The sequence below is a fragment of the Branchiostoma lanceolatum genome, chromosome 1, assembly GCF_035083965.1.
Source record: "Branchiostoma lanceolatum isolate klBraLanc5 chromosome 1, klBraLanc5.hap2, whole genome shotgun sequence".
Taxonomy (NCBI): Eukaryota; Metazoa; Chordata; class Leptocardii; order Amphioxiformes; family Branchiostomatidae; genus Branchiostoma; species Branchiostoma lanceolatum.
The window spans coordinates 28,775,517-28,798,353 of record NC_089722.1 but is presented as its reverse complement, the minus strand read 5'-3'; the positions used below and the strand labels follow the sequence as shown (position 1 = coordinate 28,798,353).

The 22,837-nt window shown below is 39.7% G+C and overlaps 1 protein-coding gene across 5 annotated transcripts in view; it reads left to right on the top strand.

The window, feature by feature from the left end:
* LOC136447078 (serine/arginine repetitive matrix protein 2-like) overlaps nt 1-22,837 on the top strand; it is a 119,980-nt gene that overhangs the window by 93,220 nt on the left and 3,923 nt on the right. For 3 of the 5 annotated variants that reach the window (XM_066445756.1, XM_066445789.1, XM_066445781.1), the window contains 12 exons: nt 7,863-8,045; nt 8,690-8,767; nt 9,403-9,432; nt 11,680-11,742; nt 14,692-14,727; nt 15,322-15,378; nt 17,054-17,194; nt 17,622-17,802; nt 18,167-18,411; nt 19,036-19,227; nt 20,411-20,503; nt 20,833-21,060. In XM_066445756.1, the coding sequence (XP_066301853.1) occupies nt 7,863-8,045; nt 8,690-8,767; nt 9,403-9,432; nt 11,680-11,742; nt 14,692-14,727; nt 15,322-15,378; nt 17,054-17,194; nt 17,622-17,802; nt 18,167-18,411; nt 19,036-19,227; nt 20,411-20,503; nt 20,833-21,060 (1,527 nt within the window). Of the gene's footprint in view, nt 1-7,862; nt 8,046-8,689; nt 8,768-9,402; nt 9,433-11,679; nt 11,743-14,691; nt 14,728-15,321; nt 15,379-17,053; nt 17,195-17,621; nt 17,803-18,166; nt 18,412-19,035; nt 19,228-20,410; nt 20,504-20,832; nt 21,061-21,698; nt 21,879-22,837 lie in introns of all 5 variants that reach the window. The other 2 variants (XM_066445773.1, XM_066445765.1) reach the window with 2 other exon arrangements.

Sequence of the window (22,837 nt, the reverse complement as noted above, 5' to 3'; positions counted from 1 at the left end):
ATACACATGCAGTACATGTATATGATACCCATGCAGAATAAGATGTTTCAACTATTCACTGCAGTGGAACAAACTGCCTGAAGACATGGCAGATGAATGGGAAAACCAAGTGCATTATGGTTTTGCATGGAAATGAGCATTCAGTATTGATTAGTTTCGTAAGAGATTAGAGGAGGGTCATATCAACTGGAATCATGATCTTACAATGTAAGCTGGTAGTATGTAATCTTTAGCATGCTATGGGTTCATTCAAGAAACTAGCTGGTTTGACTACGTTCTCCTACAGTTTCTGATCATATAAGTTATCACTCCAGTTGTGCAGGCTGAGTTGTGGGAAATACAGTCGACGTGTGAAACATATCAAAGTTGATTAAGTGTTATGTGTGTTGACCTCGTAACTCTGGAAATGGTGGACTACCCCACGGACCATGGCCTTTAGCCCCATGGCTGGGAGATGTTTGAATTTCCTGCAGTGCTGGTATGAAAGGTAGATCTTTACAACGTTGTACTGAATTATTTATGCCCTCTGACGGGACTCTGCTTCCCTCAAGGTCTCACCTGCATAGGAGGGTACCATTAAGACAATTTACAGAAGTGTCCATTGTGCCTCACTGGCTTATACTTTAGTATCATTAAAGGCAAGGGAAACAAAGCTGATGTCAAAGAAGTTCTTTTGAAGATGGTTAAGCCTCAGGACTTCTGAAAGTGCTGGATTGCTGTGGAAGAAAAGTTTCTGTGCCAGAATTTCCTCCTTTTTTTTAACGATCTCGCTCCATGCAAGGCTGTAGGGGGCTACTTTGGTGCTTGTGATTGGTTTAAACTGACTGAGCACTTTCATGAGTCTCACATGTGCATGATTTTAAGTCTTAGGGCGCCCCTGTGGACAACCACGACCCAAACTGATGTCTCTGATCTTGGCTAGCATTGTGTTGACCGTGGTCAGCTTCAAGATATGCCAAACAAAGTTTTTGACACCACTTATACATTTAGAGTTTCAGATGTTTGATACTGATCTGGATTTTTTGGACCGAAGTTATATGCTTTGAGCACTTTTCACAGGTGCAAGATTTTTGTCACGAATGTTGAGCATTTGCCAAATGGTAAAGGAATCCATTAAAATTGACTGTCAAGGAATCAGCATAGAAGCATTCACACGTCACATTCAAAGATGAACATTTATGTCAACAATCTCAAAATGCAGAGAGAGCTAGAGCTTGGATTTATCGTAGCAAGGAGACCGTGATGCGGATGTGACAGGTGTAATCCTCTTGCATGATTAATTGGGTAACAGGCGCATTGCGTGACTGGTGAGGCTCCACTAATGGTGCGAGGCACGCCATGCATGAAACAGACCTCGAGAAGACTACGTTTTAATCTTACTTTAGAATTCTCTCAACTCGAGTAATCCCTCATCTTAGGAGAGAAGTATGCGTCAGATTTTCTACTTGATTGGACCGAAATTGCACAAGTTGCCTGGCGTCTATCGTCTAGAATTGACTTTCTCTAATGACGCCCACTTGTGTGGAAGTGAGCACACTATACTCTGGCACTAACACTAACAGTAACTGGTCTCATTCGGTAGATTTAGATTAATCATATGGAAATATGAGACCTTGATTTATGGTACATTGAGGATAACTACCCTCTCGTCTATAAGAATTTGATGAAATAATGGGGACACTGCCTCGATGGCACATCAATTTTTGATATCTCATAACGTGACCATTGAAGCAGAATGATTTCAGTAATTCAAGGTGTTCCTTCATGTCCTTTTTTCCACAAGGTTACCCTAGCAGGGATCTCACAAGTTTACCACAGGATCTTACTTTGTTGAAGAGGTTGGTCGAATGCTCCAAAGAACTTGCCATGTGCTTATGGTAGAGCCATCTTGAATGCAGGTGCATCTTCTATAAGATCAATTTTTCATCCAATTACCTTCCTTCACCAGGGAGCCTGGGTCCCTCCTATCTCCAATGTCTCCCTATATATTCGATCTGTTTGGTCGTTTGCAGATTTCCAATTCACCCGGGGAGTGAGATGTCCCGAACAGGGAATCCACTGTACCATAAAATACCACTCTGCTTGGCAAAGACAATGCTCAGATGCCAATGACTGAATATATCAGTGGAATTGTTTTCGATAGAGGTACTGCTTTCTATTCATTCCAATCTCAAATGGAAATAGGTTCATCATGTCTTTCTGTATTTACAATTTGCTCAAGGGTAAAGAGGTCAGTTGTTGAAGAGTTTCCTGGTTAATTTTCTGGTTTTGAGGTATCAGGGTTTCCTATTTTGGGCAAAGATGAGGTCTCTGTGATCTCGTCAGCTGATGCTTGATGGTAGTGACAGAATAGCTTGTCTGATCAGTCCAATCATCACAGCTGTTTTGTTTAGTTATCTACAGCATGAGCAGAAGTTCAAGTACTAAGCATACATCTACATGTAGCTGTTTGCCGATCCAATATTATAGTAATAGTAGTAGGGATTTGTTCGTCATCTCGGAGTATACCACAACACAAATGGACGACGAGCTATATCTAATCTTAAGTTAGATACTTAAGTTAGAACCTCTTGCACTTTCCACAAAACTCCCGTAAAGATTCTGTCCACAACCACTGAGTAGATTCGAATTTGCCTTGATAGGGTTAGGCATGTCAGGCGTAATGGGGAGGAAATGGAAAATCTTTCAGACTGCCAATTTGTTGCCACTGAGACTGATTAGTGTGATCTGTGTAATGCCTCCACTGGCAAGAGTTCCTAATTTGTGGTAAGGAAGACTGTAATCAGCAGCATTGATGCCCCTATTTGACTGGTTCTTGCCTAATAAAAACAAAATTGTGGGCTGGTAACCAAATTGCTCACTGAAACTGTTGATCCTTTTTAAAGTCTTTTTTTACAACTTTTCTATTAGAAAAGTCCAACTCAAATCATGTTTATTGTCCGGGTCCATTTCAAGGACAGATGACTATTTTTTATGGTCCTCTGCTGACACGTAATAGTTTACAGTTCAATGCTATAAATGTTTTGTCCAGATGTAAATTATTCAAAGACCAATTTGGAGAGTGCCTTCGGAATAACTGGACTTTGTAGCCAGTCTTGAATAATTGAGAAGACCCCCGCCAGTGGAACCATATGTTTTTGTCAAGAATGAAGAATTGTTCTTCAGTTGAAACAGATGCAAAACTGTTGGTGGGAAGGTCAAATGATTTGATCTGAATAAAGTGCATGCTGCCAACTTTTGGTAAATACCTTCCTTGCTGTGCCCTTGAATACCTTAAATTGAGTACAAATGACCTCGTCTTTAATGTTTTTCAAGGCTTTAACATCCACCTCAATGCCTAAAAAATACCCTCAGCCTGGGGCTATGACTTTGTGAACAGTAACTTTGGAGAATATGCAATGATTTCCACGAAAATGCTGCTGCTCTTAAGTGATAAATCACAAACCGTTGCCTTTAAGACTTCTTCAGCAGAGTTCAGTAATGATTGTGAATTTGCTTGGTGCTTCAGTGTAGACCAATTACTCGGATTGCCTCTCTGTGGGGAGATGATAGAATGCAGCAGGGCTGTTCTGTGAAGCCCTGGCTTGTTATCAAAGCCTCGTACACGTTTGAAATGGAAATAAGGCCCTTGATTAAAAGGAATTGTCCCTGGAAGTAGCTATCTGCCATGGCCTTATGGTTATGGTCTTTGCATTCAAAAGAACTGCAGTGCTTCATTTCAGCAAACTTGTTTGGTAAAGTCCGTTTGATCTCACAGTAATGTCTTTGAAAGAAAAGAAGTTTTGTGAGTTGAAAGAGGAATACAGCATGTACAGGATTCCGTCTAAAAGCCATATAGTGGGTATCCATTCTCGGAGAAAAACAAGAGAGATCTCCTATGACAGATTTGTAGACAGTGTTATTTGGTATGTACATGTATGCCTTTAGCTGCTCAGCTTTTGTCCAGTGTAGTCATTTGATTCGTCTGATGGCATACATGTAGCTACAAACTGAAACCCTTTACTTCTTATTTCTTAAAAAAAGTTTTAAATCCAGTTGGAGTTGAAATCATAGCACAACTCAAGGATGAAAAAGTCATTCAATGCTACATTGAGACAAAATTTGCTTTGTACACTCAAACTTTTACTAGTTTATTGTGTAATGAAGCGCTGACAAGATTACATTGAATACAGTCCACAAGTGCAGCATTATCTGAGCAGCGTTGTTAAACGAAATTTGTCTCGTTTCAAATGAATGACTGGTTAGGGACATGTGTAACATGGGCCATAAAACGAATGTTGCGTCTCCAATATAAAAAAGTCATGGTTATTGGAACATGATGTGTGGAATATATAATATCCATTTATTCGTTATGAGTTTTTCTTAACACCTATTCAGAGCCTGTTGGGTACACAGAGTAGAATACAAAGGTTCTCATCTTGCTATGGTTGATAAATTTACTTCACTGAAAGTGGAACAAACTCTACAGTACTTTTAGAGGATGAAACCTGACCTCAAGAACATCAGACTGCTGATGTGCAATTCTATCAGTGTGAATTTTCAGAATAACAGATTACGCACTCCACTTTCCCAGGCAGATCTAGACAGCAAACCTCTCCAGCCCCAAAAATGATGTGGACATTTGCATGTAAATATGCCGCCTTCCTCTCACATAAAATCCTCAGACCATTTCCACAGCCACGTTGGCACCCAACCGACATGGGCTGTGAAGATTATACGACAGAAAGCTCGTAAATCTCCGACAATTTTGCCGTCGCAGCAGATTCGAAGTGATCACAGAGCAGGTGCCTGTGGAGGATTGCAATTTCCTGCCAGCCATTAGAAGCAACTATGTAGCAGTTCCACCTCATTACGACACTGATGAAGTGCCCCGCAGTTAGAACCTATTCCGAGGCGGCCGCATCAATTTTGAGAAAACTGCCTCGGCGTCTTATCTGGGATTCAACTTGTGTCTGAGAAATCGTCCAGCCCAGAAAAGAGACGTTTCCTCGATGCTGTTAACGGTCTGCAGCAAGGCTGTTTTCATCATTGTGTGCTTTATTGACTCGTAGAAGCTGCTCAGCCCACAGAAATGAAGATAAAAAAAGTTTCTCTTTAGTCTTGAAGAAGAAAAAAATTCAGCAATGATTCCAAAATCACCTTGAATGAATCACAAACATTTACCTTCCCACCTCATTTTTTACTATGATTAACCTTCTCCCTGTTGCCTTATTACATAACCACTGCAAATTTCAGCTCACAAAAATGAAGACAAAAAGGTTCTATTTTAATCCTGAAGAAGAAAAACTTTCAGCAATTATTACATCTCTCAAAAGTCACCTTGAATAAATAAAACATTTTCTTGCCACCTCATGTGAATGAAAAGCATCTGTTTTTTACCATTATTAACCTTCTCCTGTTGCCTTATCCCATAGCCACTGCAAATTTGGTGCCAAATACAATGTAGATACCTCAGGAGGATGAAGTTTAAGGATAACCAAGCATTTGTGACATGTACAGAATACAAATTAGAGAAAGACATGTCCGCCCACTATTGCAAATTTGATAGATTGATGGCTTTTATTTGAGATTTAATCAGTTTATGCTGGTTTTCCGTAACTCGGAAATGGAACCAAAAGGCATAATGACTGGTGACGGTGTCTGCATACCAATTGATGATGGTTGCTCTGTGGCAGCCAATTTTCATTTGTCTGGAGTCCACAAATTTGTCAAGCCTACCTTACTGTCAGTAATACTGAGAAGGCAGTATTCATTCTAATCCCGGCACACTGATCAATTGTAACACTGTACCAAGTAACTTATAATCCTACTTACATTGTACATGCAGCATAATTCCTCAAAAGGCGAACTTCGTAATCAAGATGTCTTGACAACCCAGTGTTGCTTGATAACAGTATAATCTAAGTCCACATTAAGTTTGATAACCTTTTCTGGGACTCGCAGTGCTCGGCTGGTTTCTATTTACAACATGAAAACCCCAGCCTGACTGAGAAAAATCTGTCGAATGGTCATTTCATGCTTTGATTGGTACAGCATGTAAGTATAGATTTTCTACTTTGATGTACAGAACCGCTATAGTACCAGCTTGGAATCGATTCTGGCATTATCTCTTTCCTCATTATCGTAGAACGATGATGTAAATTCTATGGGGATTTCTGAAAACACAGTATCTTGTTTCATGCTTGCTGCTGTGATTTAAACACAGGTTTGGTATATCTCAGTGTGTCTGATTCATCTCAGGGGTGCCCTTCCATTATTGACAGCCATGAAACACAGTTAAGTGAAGTGTTCCTCACATCTATGACTAGTCATAAGCAATTTCACACTTGGCTAAGTTCTAATTCAATGTATTGTCTAGAGTATTTGTGTTCGGTAATGGGATATGAGATGTAAGCAGTATCATAACAGATAGTTAGAGTAGAGGGACATTTCTGAAATTTATATATCTACATGCTAGATAAGCCTGTAAGGTAGCCTGCGCAGCTAGAGAAGTAAATGATATACGCCTGAAATAGTTACTCGAGCAACTGGATGAAATGTTTGAAACAATCAAAGATATATGAATAAGATTTCTTCATTTCTCAAGACGTTCCTCTTGAAAAGGGCTGACAGTCATTTGAAGGTTTTTAGTACCTGGAAGAAATAATGTTGATCTACGAAATAAAAGGTGTACACATACTGTAATTCTTGATTTGTTAACGGTAACTTAATTTTAGCTACTTCAACGGTCACTAGTCAACCACAAAAATTTCATCGCAAATATTTTATCACTAACATTTGAGACATTTTATCCCACCATTAGAATTAAATGCAGTGAACTATTCCCTTTTCTTCCAACCGCTAGAATTACCAACCGCAATATTAGATGGATTTACAGTAATTACACAATTGTAGCAATGTGTTATACAAGTAAAGGACACATTTCCATAGTACTGTTCACAGCTGGTCTTATGACAGATCCACTCCCCATCTGTAATTGATTATGATCCAATAAAGTTCTGACCAGGCAACCCGAGAGTACACATCTATTCTCCCCTACACATGTTGTGTGGTTGAACCTCATAAGTTCATTTGTATAACATATTACTGGAGTTGGGATGAAGTTTGTACCGATCCCTGATGTACTGTTCCTGGTAGGAAAATGATTAGGGTTCTGTAATCAATGTTATATGTAATTCATCAGCAGCCATGACACTGTCATATCCTGCCGGGGATAGCATGTAAAACATTAAATCGTGGGCTCCTGGGGAATGATGGAAATTAGAAATTGGTGCTTATGTGATATGTTATTATTGAAGGTCCCGGTGCACCTCAACATATTAATGTTGTTTTCAGTTTTATGGTGTATGTTACCCAGCAAGAATCATATAGTAATTTTCATGTGATTGTGTTCAATATATCAAACACTCATCAGGTATGCAATGACCTTTGTAACTATAAAAGTTTGCAGTGGAAGCTCCTTATTTGGCTAACAAGTTAGTTGAAAATCTGAACGAGTTGATATGCAACACAATATTACATTCTTTATGGGGGGGCCTAAAGGCATGTTATCATTTAATGGAGGAAGGAGCAAATTGAAATGGGTGGGATTCACAGTACAGCCTCCACAAGCCCATAATGGCACGTTTGATGGACACCTACTCAGAACGATGGTGCCCAGACTTGAATATGACTTAGTATAAATTCACCCCAGTGGTGATGAAGTACATGCTGTTAGAATACAGAAGAATTTGACAACCCTCACATCCACAGCATTGCTGGTAAAGGAGCATCCATCGTCTTTTGATAAATGAATATCCTGCAGCAATGTAGGGCTGGCATTTTGTATCTATATCTATATCCCGGCTTTCCTTTCCTTGCAGTGCGAATCCAAAGGAGAGTCACCAGCTGGCAGAGGCCAATGAGAAGAAGAACCTGAAGATGAAGGAGGCCTTCGGCATCTCGGAAAGCTACGTGGACGGCAGCTCCTTCGACCCCGCCCGCAGAGCCAAGGAGGCGGAGGCGAGGAAACAGCAGCAGCAGCAACAGCAACAGAAGAAGTACAAGTGAGTTTTTGATGCTGTTATGATGTCTGTATTTAAGATGATTTCGGTTCAACATAGACTGTCCAGGGTGCTTAAATTATGGTGGTTGTTCTTCATAGCCTTCGCTGTGAGACACTTGGTTGAAATCAGATGCTTTTAAGATGTCTGGTATTTAAGAATATGAACTTTATTGCTTGACAATTGTACATGGTACATTGTATGGCAACAGCTTTTAAACAACAATACTACATGTTGTACAAGGCTTATCTATCCTACAATAAGAACTACAAAGTATTATCAACAACATTATATGAGTTATAGTTATGTATGAATGATTTCGTCTCACTTTTGTAATGAGGTACAAAAAAACTGACCTGTGTAGGCGGATATAGGAGTTGGTATTTTAAGATGATTTCTGTTGAACATAGACTGTCCTCGGTGCTGAAAGTATGGTGGTTGATCTTCACAGCCGTCGCTTTTGGAAACCTTGTCAAAATTAGTGAAAAGGTGTTTTGAGAGATGAAAGTATGATGATACAGCAGAATATGTTACAAATCAAAACACAAGCGGATAGAAAATGAGTTAAGAACAGGACCTGTCTTTACGTTGACTTCACGCTCTTCCACCCTTCTTCTAATCCTAAATTTCCCATCTGCTCCCCTCAGCATGATCCGTGATCCAAGCTCCTCCCCATCTCCACCACCTAAGAAGAAGAAGAAGAAGTCTGGAAGAGGTCGCAGCAGGTGAATACCAGCATCATGTCTAAATTCCCACTAATGCGGCCATCCATACTTAGCTGTTAATGATAAACAGTACTGGGAAGCCTCCTTAGCTGTTTGCAGTTGGCGTCTAACAGGGTCTCCCATCAGAAAATACATGTTAAAAAACACATGAGCAATCGACTTGAGAGAAATTTAATTTCTGTACTGTCAGAGTCTTTGCAGACCTTCAGATAAAATGGCTTAGCTTTTCTTAAGAAAGAAACAATAGGTAACTTAAGTTTTAATTTTGCTTTAACAGACTTGGAATATTTTAGAGAAAATTCTTTGTATTATCTTATTTCAAAACAAGAAAATAATATTCCACACAAACAAGCGAGCAGGACAAAGTGTGTACAGTGGTCCTTATGCACATTCATCTTAGTTACTTTAAATCTCCTGGTTGGGAATTTTTGTTCATCCTCAAATATAGAATCTACACCTCTTTTTTGCACACTCATATCACAATCAAGAGACATGAAACTTACTAGCACCAATCTTTTTTGTTTTTGACAAAACATCATAGCACACCTTAGACCCCCTCTGTTCTCTACACCTCAATGGAACTCTCACTTTGTAAAATGCATGCCTAATGTCTCTTGATTTTGACATTTTCCAAGCAAAAAACGGAAAAATGGAGTTGTGAGGAGGTAAGGTGTTATTGCTTAGTTTTCCCCACACTTCTCTTGATTTCCCTTACTCTTGATTGGCTTGCACAGTCTAGTAAGTGCTTCTTGTATTGTCAAACAGGCCCAATATCAGTGTGTTATCTTAGATCAGGTTGCACTGTCTCTATCTGTCTATAGCTGGTATACCTGAATCAACATGTAAATCTATAGCATTCTAAGAGTGCTGTAAAGCTTAAAATCTTTATAGGTTACCAGGAAGATAGTGATAAAGTTCATCTTGACATGCCTAGCCCTGAAAGGAAAACATAAAAGATAGTTTCCATTTTCGAAACATTATGCAAGTAGCATCAATAGACCAGTTCAAATCCCGAAGTCAAACTTCTTGATAGGTTTTCGAGTTATTTTATGATGTTATTTTATGATGAATATTTCTTGATGATTATTACATGGCAATCAGAAACATCAAGTCTAATTGTCTTTTACAAATATTACTTTGCCATAATTTTATTTTATTATATATTAACCATATTACAAATTCTCTCAAAGTAATCTCTCAGGAAATCTTGGAAAGAAATGATTGATCATTTGGCATAAATCCTGATGCGAAATTGCTCTCGTTTCATTATAGCTAAATCTCTAATAATGACTTACCAATCAAAAAGGGAAATCCCTCTAAAATTTGCGACTATTACAGATTGTCTAACATACAGAGACAGCAGGGTATCAAAGAGGTCACAAATGGTTCTTAACCTTTGACATCTGCATTGACCTTTCTGCTCCAATGGGAAGACCCTTTGAGAGGATAAGCATGACTGTGCATAATAACAGAGTTTGAAGGTCCCTGGGCATTACTGAAGGTTCTGAACTTTTCCTTTAACCTTTAGCACACTGAAGTAGCCCTTTGGCACCCAATTCCGTATTGGTTACGGAGTTAGGCAGCAGGGAGAAGGTTAGATGATAATGTCTGTCAGGTTAGGGGTGGTTGTAAGTTTTAAGGAAAACGATGATAGCCATTTTTTATCCGCCATATACTACCAAACCCAGATGTCAAATTCAAACTCTTAGTCAAAAGTTACACAAAGCAGACAAAGTTAGACTTAGAGAAATGCATAGTGATTTTCACAGAAGTCTACTTATCACCTGTATAGTTCCATTTGTGAGGTTAAAACTGCAATAAACTACTTGTCTCTACCAATGGAACCAGTATTGCTCCAAGATGTGTGTCCACACATGATATACAAAGAGGGTAATACAGCATGCATTGTATGAAAGTAAAAATGCATTCTTTACTCCCAATGGCCTGCTGAGGTAACGTTTCCATTCAGGTCAGGCACAGATCAGTGAACCTTCTCTCCTGCTAGACAGTCTGAGTAGAGCTGCTTCCTCCAGACTTTAGTGAGAGATAGCCTGTCAGCATGGTGACTTAACCTTTTATGAAGGGTATGCACACTGCATAGAAAACTGTGGACTCTCCATTCAATACTGCCAGGCTTGGCAGTCCTTCATTGCACCTGGCATGGGGTGTAATATGTGTGTAGAACTTATATTACTAGAAGATTTCTCTGGGCAATCATTTCTCAAAGTCATAAGAGTTTTCAGATATCTAGATGAACATGTGGACCAACACAGAGTCATTCAAACCAGTATCAGACTGCCTTCAAATTTCAGTACGTGTGTTGAAATTGATGAATAACTGGAAGCGAAAATCTGTGTTATTTGGTCTTACATACACTTATCTGTATTCTAAGTAATAGTGTCCCTAAATTTATTGCAACTTAAAAAAACGTAATTTCCCTGTATGTGTCATGTACATGAACCACCTTTCATAGTTTTGATGAAACTAAAGACTTAAAGTTTATAGTTACATGTACAGTTATTAGAATGGTGCATTAAATTGTTTTGAATGAAATTTGCAAAGCTGCATGCCTTTCCCTTTGATATAGTTGTAATGTTGCAGCTGCGGAATTCATAATTTGTGTTGATCCGGGCTCATTGTTTTTCCACACATAACGGTATCCCATTCTAACAATATTCATCCACCATAAGTCACTTATTTTGCTCATACTTTGATTTTGAGGCAAAACGCTCGCAGGAATGTCTTATTATTACATGTAGAGTGAGGGGATGTTATAAATTGTGATACATTTGTAGGACTGTAGTTATTATCAAATCATCATTCTTTTCATAAGTCAGTGGTAAAGTCTTTTGTGCAATGGAAATTTAGAGCGCAACGTGCTTAATGTAAACGATTGATTTTGTTGGCCGTAGGTCACGGAGCTCGTCACCTGAACGCAAGGAGAAAAAGCGGTCTCGCAAGCACAAGCGCGACAGGTATGCACGACGTTCCCCTTCAACTCCATGAGAACATCATGGATTTTGTAACCCATACAAACATCATTGTCTCCTTCTAACCATAGCTCAATATTTAAAGCTAACTCATGTAATATAGATTTCTATAAAGAAAACTGTGTAAGAATTGTATAATCATGCACAACTGCCCTCTACCAAAATTTTGGGAGAATTATTTTGCTAGCATTGAAGCATGTAAAGTAAAAGACCATGTGTGAAAACGCAGGCTGTGTACAGTATAATGATTGTGGTGTCGCCGTTTTGTCAACCCAGTAAGCTAAGATGGGTGGCAAGTGTGTACTGGCAACAGACTTGTGGTTGTATAGCGGCTGTTTCCCTGATTGTGGAAAAACTGTTTTAGAAAATGCTTTCTTACTAAAAAATGCACCCTTAAGGAAATGAGAAATTACAGTGGCTATTTCCTTGCAAAATGTGACACGTGTCAAATGACAAAGCAATTTGACTTGCTTAGTGTCACTGACGAAAAGTAGCGGACGTCTGACCGTTTCCAAAATCATATCCAGTTGCTTGAGTAACTGTTTGTGGTGTATCTTATTACCTGGATGTGTAACCTTCATCTACAAAGGAATTTGACTTAATCTTGAGTCAACAAAATTGGAAAGAAATGCTTAAAACTGTGAAGTCTGCAGTCAGGGAACAAGCTGTTGTGTCCATGTGTGGACAATGTGGGCATTGGACAATGGTATGGACAATATCCTGGTATATACATGTACCATGGTCATTGTGCTCTTTTGATCTCGTCCCTGACATGACTGTATTGAATAAAGACCTTTTTTTCTTTCATTTTTCTCTTGTGCTTCGATAGTCATTAATATTTAGCAGGCTCATTATTTTCTACTCGATCCAAGGTAATACACTATATGTTTGTGCTGTCTTGAGCTAACGTTAGAGAAAGTGATACTTACGCTGATTCTAACTAGCAGCTAACAACCAATTATGGATGTGGATTGTCGTACACTTATCCTGTACCTCTTGTAGTTCAGCCAATCGTAGTAGAGTACACTCGGCAAGTCACATGCATGATCCAATCATACAACATTCCCCGTTAATTTATGCACAGCTTGAATTTGTTGTTAAAACATATTCAGTATTTGGTATAGTTTTGAATTTTGATTGTTAAGTGTCCTCACTCTACGTTTTCCATTTATTTTTCAGCTGCAGTCTGACTTTTTTTCCTTTGCTTATGTTTGAATTATGGTTTATATGTGTTATAGATTGATATTTTAACTGTGCCTTGATTTTAAACACATTTTGTAGTTGTATGTAGGTACCGTTTTGCTTTACAGCTTTGCTTATCGCAGAGGTCATACATGTAATTGTGCTTAGTTTATTGTGCAAGAAAGTTTATTTTCATGTGACTGATTTTTGTGTGGCCCAAAATGATAGAAAGAGAAACTAGTCCATTTATAAAGCATTTTTTAATGAAAAAAGCTGAGCATAGAATATCATATCTGCTAGTTAGCTCCAGGGAGCTGATAGAGTTGGGGTAAGACGCATGATATTAAACACTAGCCAGGCTGTATTCAGTACATGTCTGCATGCTCATTAAACACTATTCGCTTAGGAAACCAATCACTGCATGAATTCCCTTTATATGGGGGAATCATATGAAAAAAATTAGATTCACACAAAAATTGAAGGAAAAGAAATTTATCGTGATGTACTGAAAGGTGTGCTTTGCTTTAATCTCTGTCTTGAGATAAGAGACCACGCCTTGGTTCTTTTTACTGGTTTTGAAGAGAAAGGCATTTCCTAGAACCTACATGTTTCATCATTGCCATATTAGGTAAACCATTGTTTTTCCTGGAAAAAGGCTTGTTCTCTTACCTCTTGATACTGCTTCAGTCACCTCTTATTTTCTAAATAAACCCATTCTGCACATTTGGCATGATGCACTCGCTACATAGAGCTAGACTCTAGTCTTTTTCACATCATGAATCATTGAGTTGTCTTAAGTGTATATTGCAGATTGTTAGAGAACAGGGTTTTAATTAAGCAGCATAGCTTCAGATTATGTGGTGCATAAGATACTAGTCCAAATTATGCCAACATTTCATCTCTTCTTGATAATTTTCATGAACGATGCTGTAGAAAACAAAAAACAAAAAAAAACATAATATATTCCAGTATCTTTCTTTAAAAACAAAAGGCGCATCTCAAAATCATAGACATCGCAGCTTGAATCTGGATGTTTGAAATCGCTAGTTGACGGGTGGCAAGGTTTGTAAAAAGCTTGGCCAGTCAGTATCTCAAGCTTGCATGAAAGGTGCCAGTCAGTCCCGTTCTCCTGTTTCACCATGAATTACCAATCTCAGATCCCCATTATCGGATTTCTTGCTAAAGCTGCCTATAGGGAAGCCCTGAGTAAGTGCACCATCTAACTTCTTACTCCATGTAGTTTTATTTTTGATCAGTAGTGCCAATAAATGGATGTATAACATAACTGTCTTTGCTGTCATGCTTTCCTTGTGCAATCCCAAATCTCAGTCGTCGGCCCAACCATGTATCGCTACAACGTTTTGATTTTGATCGTCTTTTTCCTAATGCTTCTCTCCTTGCCACTACTACCCCCCTCCCCTTCCACAACCCCTTCCTCCTTGCCTGTTTGGGGTTTATGTCTCAGCTTGGTGAGTGGGAACGCATGGTGTGCATGCCGGCAGGCATAGCGATGTTGCACACACTCCCATCATGCAGTCACATCGTCGTTTCTTTTCCATCAGCAAACCTCTTACCCCATGCACCAACTGAGACTAAGACCACCACCCTTCTCTGCATCTCATTCAACCTTACCCCCCCCCACCCCCATGTTTCCATTCTGTGGCAATAGTGTCTTGTCTTACAACTTGGAGGAGAGTGTGGATGATGTGGCTAATGATCATACCTTTGCTTTGTTTTACCCGTTGTTTGCAGATCTGAGTCCCGCTCTAAGTCTGGCAGAAAACATAGGTATGTGGCTGATGGTGACTCCCCAGTGGTAACGTCTGCACCATTAAATTGTCTCTAGTTTTCACACGTAGATGATGATATGTTTTACTGTAAAATCACACGTTGGTACATGTAGGCGTGCATAGTTTTTAGTCTGCCTATATTCAATGATAGACTTTGCAAGCATGTATGTGTACTATTTGTCAATACAAGAAATTTGTTAAGCAAATGATGAGTTTATCAATAGCAATAGTAGTATGGCTTGTGGAAAGAATTAAGGATACTTCCTGCAGTGAGAGTAAACTTTAGGCCTTTTTTTTTTAGATGATTTTCTATGGTGTACAATATTTAGGAAAATGTTCCTTGTTTTTAACACTTGTGTTAAGGTTCAGAATAACGGACTGAGTACACAAAAACCATGCAAGAGCTTCTTCTCTTTGGCCAGATTTAAATGACGTCAATCTTGTAATGCTGTACCTTTCTAACATAGCCCTTTTATCATTTCTTAGTCAAACTGATGGGAAAAACTTCAGCTAAGTCGATCTTGCCTTCCTCTATTGTGTTCTACATGTTTTCTGTGTCTACAGCGATTTCTCTTGTCTGTTGCCTTGTCAGATCCAAAAGTCCTTCCCCCAAGCGCAAACACAAGGAAAAGAGCAAGCGGCGCAAGAGGTAGGAAACTCTATGATTGTGTTACTAATATGAACATTTGTGTGGAGTGGAAACCCATGTTGGTTGTGGTGCAGTATACCATGGCATGATGTAGGGAATATCAGGAGTGGATACTGCAAGCAGTCTTTGTCTCACACCAGTGGTTCTTAGAGATACAACTTCTCAAGGCTTGATGATATGTTGCCAGTATCCTCTATGATTGTAGCTTTTCTGGCCTATAAGATGAACAGTATCGAGTTTTGGTTCTATGGAGGGAGGGGTGCCTAAAAACACAGGGTTTTCAACTTTTTAAAGTTTAACATGTTTTCCTCTTGAAAAGCATCTCCAACCACACAGGACATTTATGTACAGTTGAATAAAGTTATGGAAACTGTGCATCTAGACAAGGTTTCAGTAGCCTTGCACAGAAAGCTGCAAACCCATTTTAAACAATGTTGCTGGTGCTTCTTGAATTGGAGAAGGGCATATTTTTTTTCTGGGAAGAAAGTTCTATGTTAGGTTGGTTAATGCACAGGAATCATCTTCTTTAGGTAAAAACAGTTGCCTGGAAGATTTTGTTAAGGGTGTGTTGAAAACCTCTTGCTTGCTGTATCCACTCCTGGTATGTGTGGTGTCATGTCCCATTCAAGATTCAACAAACACTGCAAAATGCAGTCTGAAGAAGGTACAACACTTTGAATGGGACCATAAGACAATGATTCCCAAATGTAGTAGTGCCATCGGTAATAGGATACGTCGAGTATACATAATGGTCTCGTGCCAGCTACTTTACACTTTGGCACAGTACTAACTCTGCACCCACACTTACATATGTATTGTTGCTTTTTCTCTCATGCTGACTCACGACGCAGCTTTGAGATTTGGTGATTTCCTTTAATACCTTGTTCCTTGTGGCTCTTCCCTGGTAAATCCAAGTGTTTTCTAGTTTTGTGGTGATGATGGTGATGGTTTAACAGCTTGTCAACTGCTACGACCACCCGATCGTTGTCATCTCTTCAATTTTTTCATAGCATCCAACTAGTTAATAAATTCTACTGTACCTCAGTGGATAACAAATCCTCTGTAAACCATCTTAGATGATGTTAACTGTTGGTGAGGAATATAGTGGTTCCAGGGGCAGCTCTATGCATTGTTGCATGCCAGATAGCATTTCTCAGGTGCAAGCGTATGTCTTGCCAGATAATGTACATGTACAGGTAGACACTTCATCTGATATAGAGGGACTACACCAACAGAGGGGAAGGCCCAGAGCTGGGCTACTTTAGTCAAGCATATCTAAGTGTGCTATGATGAGTCAGCTGAAACTGTCCTGTGACAGTTTTGTTCTCCTTTTATAGACTGTGATTTTAGGAACATTTTGAAAGAAATGCTGTGGAATAGAACCCACCCTCATATAAGTTAAGCTGAATTGCAATGTCCTTATTGCTAATATCCTTAAAATGTGAGGATTTGTTGAGTCGAAAAAGAAGTTACTTGAAGGAAATTTCTACTTTAGTGTTTAGTTTTGCACCTTAGCTCACATAAGATGGAAAAAAGTGATTTGAAAGTCCCTTTTGTAGCGATAAGTAAAGCTTTTACTCCGGTAGCATTTCTTCCAGATGTTTCGCCTGTCCGAGTGAAAGCCCCACGACACGTTGTTGTATCATGTTAGAATGAGAACCCTTCTGTTGCCCAGATCCCTGAGTAAGACGCCGCCGCGGAAGGAGAAACACGGGAAGAAGAAGAAGAGGAAGGAGCGCACCCCGACCCCCTCCAGCAGTTCCAGCTCCTCGGACTCCGACTCGGACAGCAGCAGCAACAGTAGCAGCTCTAGAAGGTCAGCCCCAACCCTCTTCCTGACGCCCTGCTTTTTGTCACACAAAGCTGATGAGCCCATAGCACGGAGATGGTGAAATCTTTTTATCTGTATACATGTATGAGGGAGAAAAGGAAGAAGACATTTATGTAGAGAACCAACACTTTGGCCAAAAAGAAGTTGTTACAATGTATCTACTCTTTTTTCAGAAATTATGTGAACAAATCAAAATATACCTGATTAGCAGGAAGTTGTGACATATAAGTACATTATATCAAGATGAAAAGAATTTTTGATAGAGTAATTACTATTTTACATTGCTGAGCTAATCTATAGAATCATTGTAGGAATCACAGAAAATTTTAAGTGTAGAGAATTAACTTATTAAGTTGTCATTCTGACCATGTATCTATGAAGGTTATTGAAAATGTGACTCTTGTACCTACAGCTCTGCAAGCCCCTCGCCTGAGAGAAAGTCGAAGTCATCGAAGCTCAGCAAGTCTGGCAGTGGGAGCCCCAGGAAGCACAGGGGGGGCAAGTCGAGCCGCAGCCCCCCCTCCCGCTCCCTCAGCCCCCCCTCGCAGCAGAGTCCGCCTCACAGACTCACTCATGAGAGGAATGGCAGACAGGTAGGACAACCGCTTCACATATCAAGGAATAGTTATGGATCCACCCCTGAGGCATTACCAAAATGATATTCCTTGCCCAGAATGTTAAGATTTTACCATGACTAAAACATGTTTTTGTGGACCTTCTTGCATCATTGTTTTGCCTGTTGTGGTCTCTCTTAAAAATACTTCGTGAAAATACTTCTGAATCAGTTTTATTGACTAAAACAATCACTGTATACTGTGAGGATGTATGGTCATTCTGTGACTATTTAACTATCAAGGTTGCTGAAAATGTAAAATAGGGATGTATTTCTATAACATGGGTGGACATCAATCATCATTTAAGCCCTACTATCATAAAACATTGTTTGGTTCCGTACAGGCGGAGTCGCCCATCCCACAGCGCCCTCGTGCTTCAGACGCCAGGCGTTACCAGTCTCCGCAACAGAAGGACAACAGAGGCTTCCGCTCCCCACACCAGGCGGCAGACAGAGGACAAGGCTCTGGACAACGAGCTCCGAGCCACGACGGAAGAACAGCAAACAGGGACAGGTCAAGGTCGTCTTCACACTCCGACTCAGAGAGGTCAAGAGGATCGGTGTCTCCGCCCAAGGAAAAAAGAGCAAGGTATTAGATAATTGATTTATTAAAGAATAGTTCTATCAAAATCCTTCGATGGGGCAACAGAAGGATAAAAGTCAAACCTCAGTTGATTTTTTCATCATTCCAATTTCACTAAGGTAACATTGTGTCTTTGTTTTTTGCCAACGCTAAGCATGGAAAAGCAGCTACCTGACGTGTACAGTTTTTCTAACCTCTTCCCTGCTACAGGCTAAGTTATTCACCAAATTGCTTGCTGTGCAAGTCACAAGGATTGTTGAACTACATCCTAGTCAAGGGAAAATGCATAATGCACTTATATTGGCCCCTTTACAATAAAACTGGTAGTGTAGCCTGTCTACTTACTGTGTTTGTTTATCTCTTAATGATCTATTCTTACTTCATGCCATTAACAAGGAAACTAATGAATGAAAGAAAGTCATCAGGTACGAACTTTTGAGTTTTCTTTATGTTCCTTCCATCTTGTCCTAGTTTTGTTGTCTGTTGTTTTACTGGTCAAGCAGAGTGACTCTAGGGACTGAGTTTGCCACTCTTTCTTCCTTTTGCACTGCAGCAACATTTGCTAACATGATTTTAACACAGACCAACGCACTAGATAAACATAATGTTGATGTTGATTGTGTACTACAGGATGTCTCGGGAGGAGTCTCCGAGGAAGCAGCAGGAGGTACGACGGTCTCGTAGCTATTCCCGGTCGCCCGTTGCTCGCAGTCGCTCTCGAAGCTACTCCTGTTCCCCGTCTCGCTCACCCTCCCCTGCGCCGGCCCGAAAGTCTCGCAGCTACTCCAGGTCCAAGAGCCCCTCGCCACCACCACAGAGGAGGTATGATTGCTGATTTTACAATTTAACTAAACTTGGCACAGAAATTTGGAAACTTAACTTTGGTTTATCATACTTCTGTTGATTGAATCAATGTAAATGCATTATAAGAAAGGTTGACAATGTGTAATTTTCTTTCCTATGATTCCCAACTTATCATGATTGTAAACTCGTGCTTGTGCTCGTTCCATAAGTTTACAATAGCGATAAGTTGGGTATCATAGGAAATTAATTTACACAAGCCTTCTAGTGATATATGGTACATTAAAATTGACAAATAAACAACGGAAATATGATCAACCAAATTTGAGTTTCCAAACTTTTGTGCCAATTCAAGTACAAGACTTTTAGTAGGCTTGTGGAAATCTGAAGTGGAAGTGATGGATGTGGTTCTAGTCCTTGGTGCTGCTGAAGTTTTTTCTTGTGTTGTTTTACTTTGCTTTCAAACTTCTTTTTTTTGCTGTTATTTTCTTAATCAGAAATACAATCAAGTTTTTGGAATGATTTTTTTTCTTAACAATTTTATTTATTTTTGAATTTTAATGATTTGTTAAACAGGAGAAGATATAGCAGTTGCAGACAAAAGTACAGGTATAGGTTTCTATTCTTTTCGAAAGCTTTTTTTTTCTTGGCATCTAATATGGTCAATATTTCATTGACAGATTGAGAGAAGTTAGCTGAAACATTTTCAAATTGCTTCGAGTGACAAGTTAGTATGGTAACTGAGGATCGGAAAGCAAGCTTATGCTTAATATACAACTCCCTCTCCTCAACAAATAAAACATTGGTATGCAAAAAGTATAAACAATGCTAAAACAAGATGAAAGACTAAAGCAAACAAATAACTAAGACAAAATTTTAAAAATCTACCTGTGTTTTTTTATCTACTTGTTTCTGTATCATTCAGCCAGGGTGTTTACTCGGTGACAAGGCTGTACATTTAGTATAGATATGGATATAAAATCATGTCTTACAATCGAATAGGTGTAAAAGTGTGGTGGAGCCCCAAAGTAACACTCACCACTCTTAGAGAGCACACCCTGGCCTAAAAAGCCAGTGGGAATGGCTCCTGTAACAATATGTAACTGTGTTTATTTGTGAAGTTGTAAAATGTGTTCTTGTGCTATGTAGTGTTTGAATAAAGATGTATGAAACAAACAAAAAAAACACCACTCTGTTCCTCCAGGCGTGACTCCCGATCGCTGAGCTACTCGCCCGTCGGCAGGATAAGCAGAGATGTGTCCCCAGCCAGGCGCAGCCCCAGCTACAGTCCAAGGAGGTGAGGCAGGACTTTTATCTCTCAAACTATCCAAAAAGTGAGGCAAAAAATCTCCAAGTCAGAAAGATTTGTATGGTTCGTGCTTACGTATTTCACTAAATCTATATTCTAGAAGCCACCAATTATTCAAATTCTGGCAAGCATAGAATTGTTAAACCTATTGTGAAACTAATGTTTGTACATGTATATGTTAAGGAAGTCAATGAATATATAAGAATGCTGTCTTTCTTTGCAAACGGTATGTCTTTACGAGGTTGGTGACAACTGTAAACTTCAGCATGCTAAAGCGGAATATTGACATTAAACATGAGACATTTTCCTTTCTCCAGGGCCAGTAGAAGATCCCCCTCAGGCAGTGGGAGCAGCAGGAGTGGGAGCCGGAGCCACAGTCCCAGCAGAAGCCCCAGCCCTGGAGCCAGACACTCCAAGAGCCACAGCCGCAGCTACAGCAACTCTCCACCAAGGGTCAGGGGGCGTTCCCGTAGTTACTCCCCCATCATCCCCCGCCGGCGTAACAGGGACTCCCCCAGCCACCTGGAGCCACGACGAATCACCAGGTAACCTTGTGGTTATCGTTGTCTGGTTAATAACGGTCTGTCTTACAGCAAGGACATGAAGCTGGCTGTAAGAGTGACATGTCAAGTCCAGACACAGCCTGTTGATGATCAGTACAGTCTGTGTTCCTGGATTTGCCAGTCACTAAGCTGTGTGTACTATGAACTGCAGCCAGAACAACAAATACAACGTATATCAGAAGTCTTCCAGTCGATGCTACCCGTTGGAGATATACATGTACTATGATATATTTTTTTAGTGTTTTTGCTTTTTTTTGTCCTGATGCGATTATTGAGACATTTTTCCCGTGCTTGCCCTGCCCAACAAACCATAGTGCTGTTGTATTACCATTCCGGATTCTTGCTGGCTTGTGAGTGATGTTTTCTTTTGTGTTTCTGTTGTCAATACAGTATAGAGTTTTTGTGGTTTTCTTATCTTTTTGTGTTGTTATTATTTTCACCTTAAAATATGATTATTGTGAAAATTTGTAAGTCAGAGAAGAATTTTACCACAAATTTTATCTCAAAGACCTTTTTTTTATTGCCTTGGTTTTGTTTTGTGTTTGTTTGCCTTTTAGCTGCATGCAATGTAGTGATTTGTGTTTGCTTTCTTTCTTCTTCCCTCGTCCCACCGAATCTAGATCCCCCGACCGTAGGCAGCGCCACTTTGAACGGAGCAGGATCCCGCCCCCAAGCCCCCCGCGCGAGCGGGAGTCCGGTAGCCGTCGTGTTTACTACGACGGAAACCGCTCCCCTCGCTATCGGGGCCGTCGATCCCGTTCACGCTCCAGAGATGACGACCGGCGCCGCCGCCGCTGATTGTGAGCATTGATGGTTGGCAGTAGGGTTGAGACTAGCTAGTAGACTGTGCATCAGGAAGATTTCAACAACAAAAATTATTTGCAAACAATTGATTATAGAAAACACTAGATTTACTTTTATATTTGCAAAAAGTCTGCATGTCATTCTTCCATTTAAAAGTGTGCTCTCAACTTGATTATGTGCAAAGTTTTGTATTTCATCAATTCAGTAGATTTGTACTATGTGTACAGGTCTTACTCTTTTAAATTTGATGCCATTAATCATATACAAAGGTCTAGTTTACTTGTTATTGATTCAAAAGCTGATTCACAAACCCAGTTTACAAAGTGATTTTTCATCTCCTCGCACCAATACTAAAGAGGAAATCCTTCTTGCATTTTCCTCCTGATTTCAGAAGGAATGTTTTTGATGCACAGTCTTATAAAAGTTAGGTGTGGATTCCAACAGCTGCCCTTGCCCAAATAACCACTAACCAAGTGATTACTCCGACAGCTGGTGATTGACATCTGTCTCTTTCTCTGCTAAACCAATCAAACCATGCATGTGTCACCAGACCTGAACACATTCCATTGTGTGCACAACATACCACTGTTACAGTTATAACCACTGTTGTATGTTTGTTCAAATTTGCCTGCTCTGATTGGTCAATGCAAAATTGGCAGGCTGAAGTAATTTGTTTGTGAAAACCACATGGCCAATTGTGATTGGTTGATGCCATGGCTACTTATTTGACTTGTCATGATTGGTTGTTGCTTGACTCTTTGGATAACACTACTCAATTTGCTATAAAATGCAGGCTTTATGATAACTGATTTCTATATCAGTGGCGACTATGGAGGTCTTATGATTGGATGATGCAAATCATGTGACCCATCCAAAATTGTACAAACACATTTACATTACAAGAAAGAAAATGCAAGACTTCTTTAATTTGCAATGTAAGGTCTGGTGAAATGCT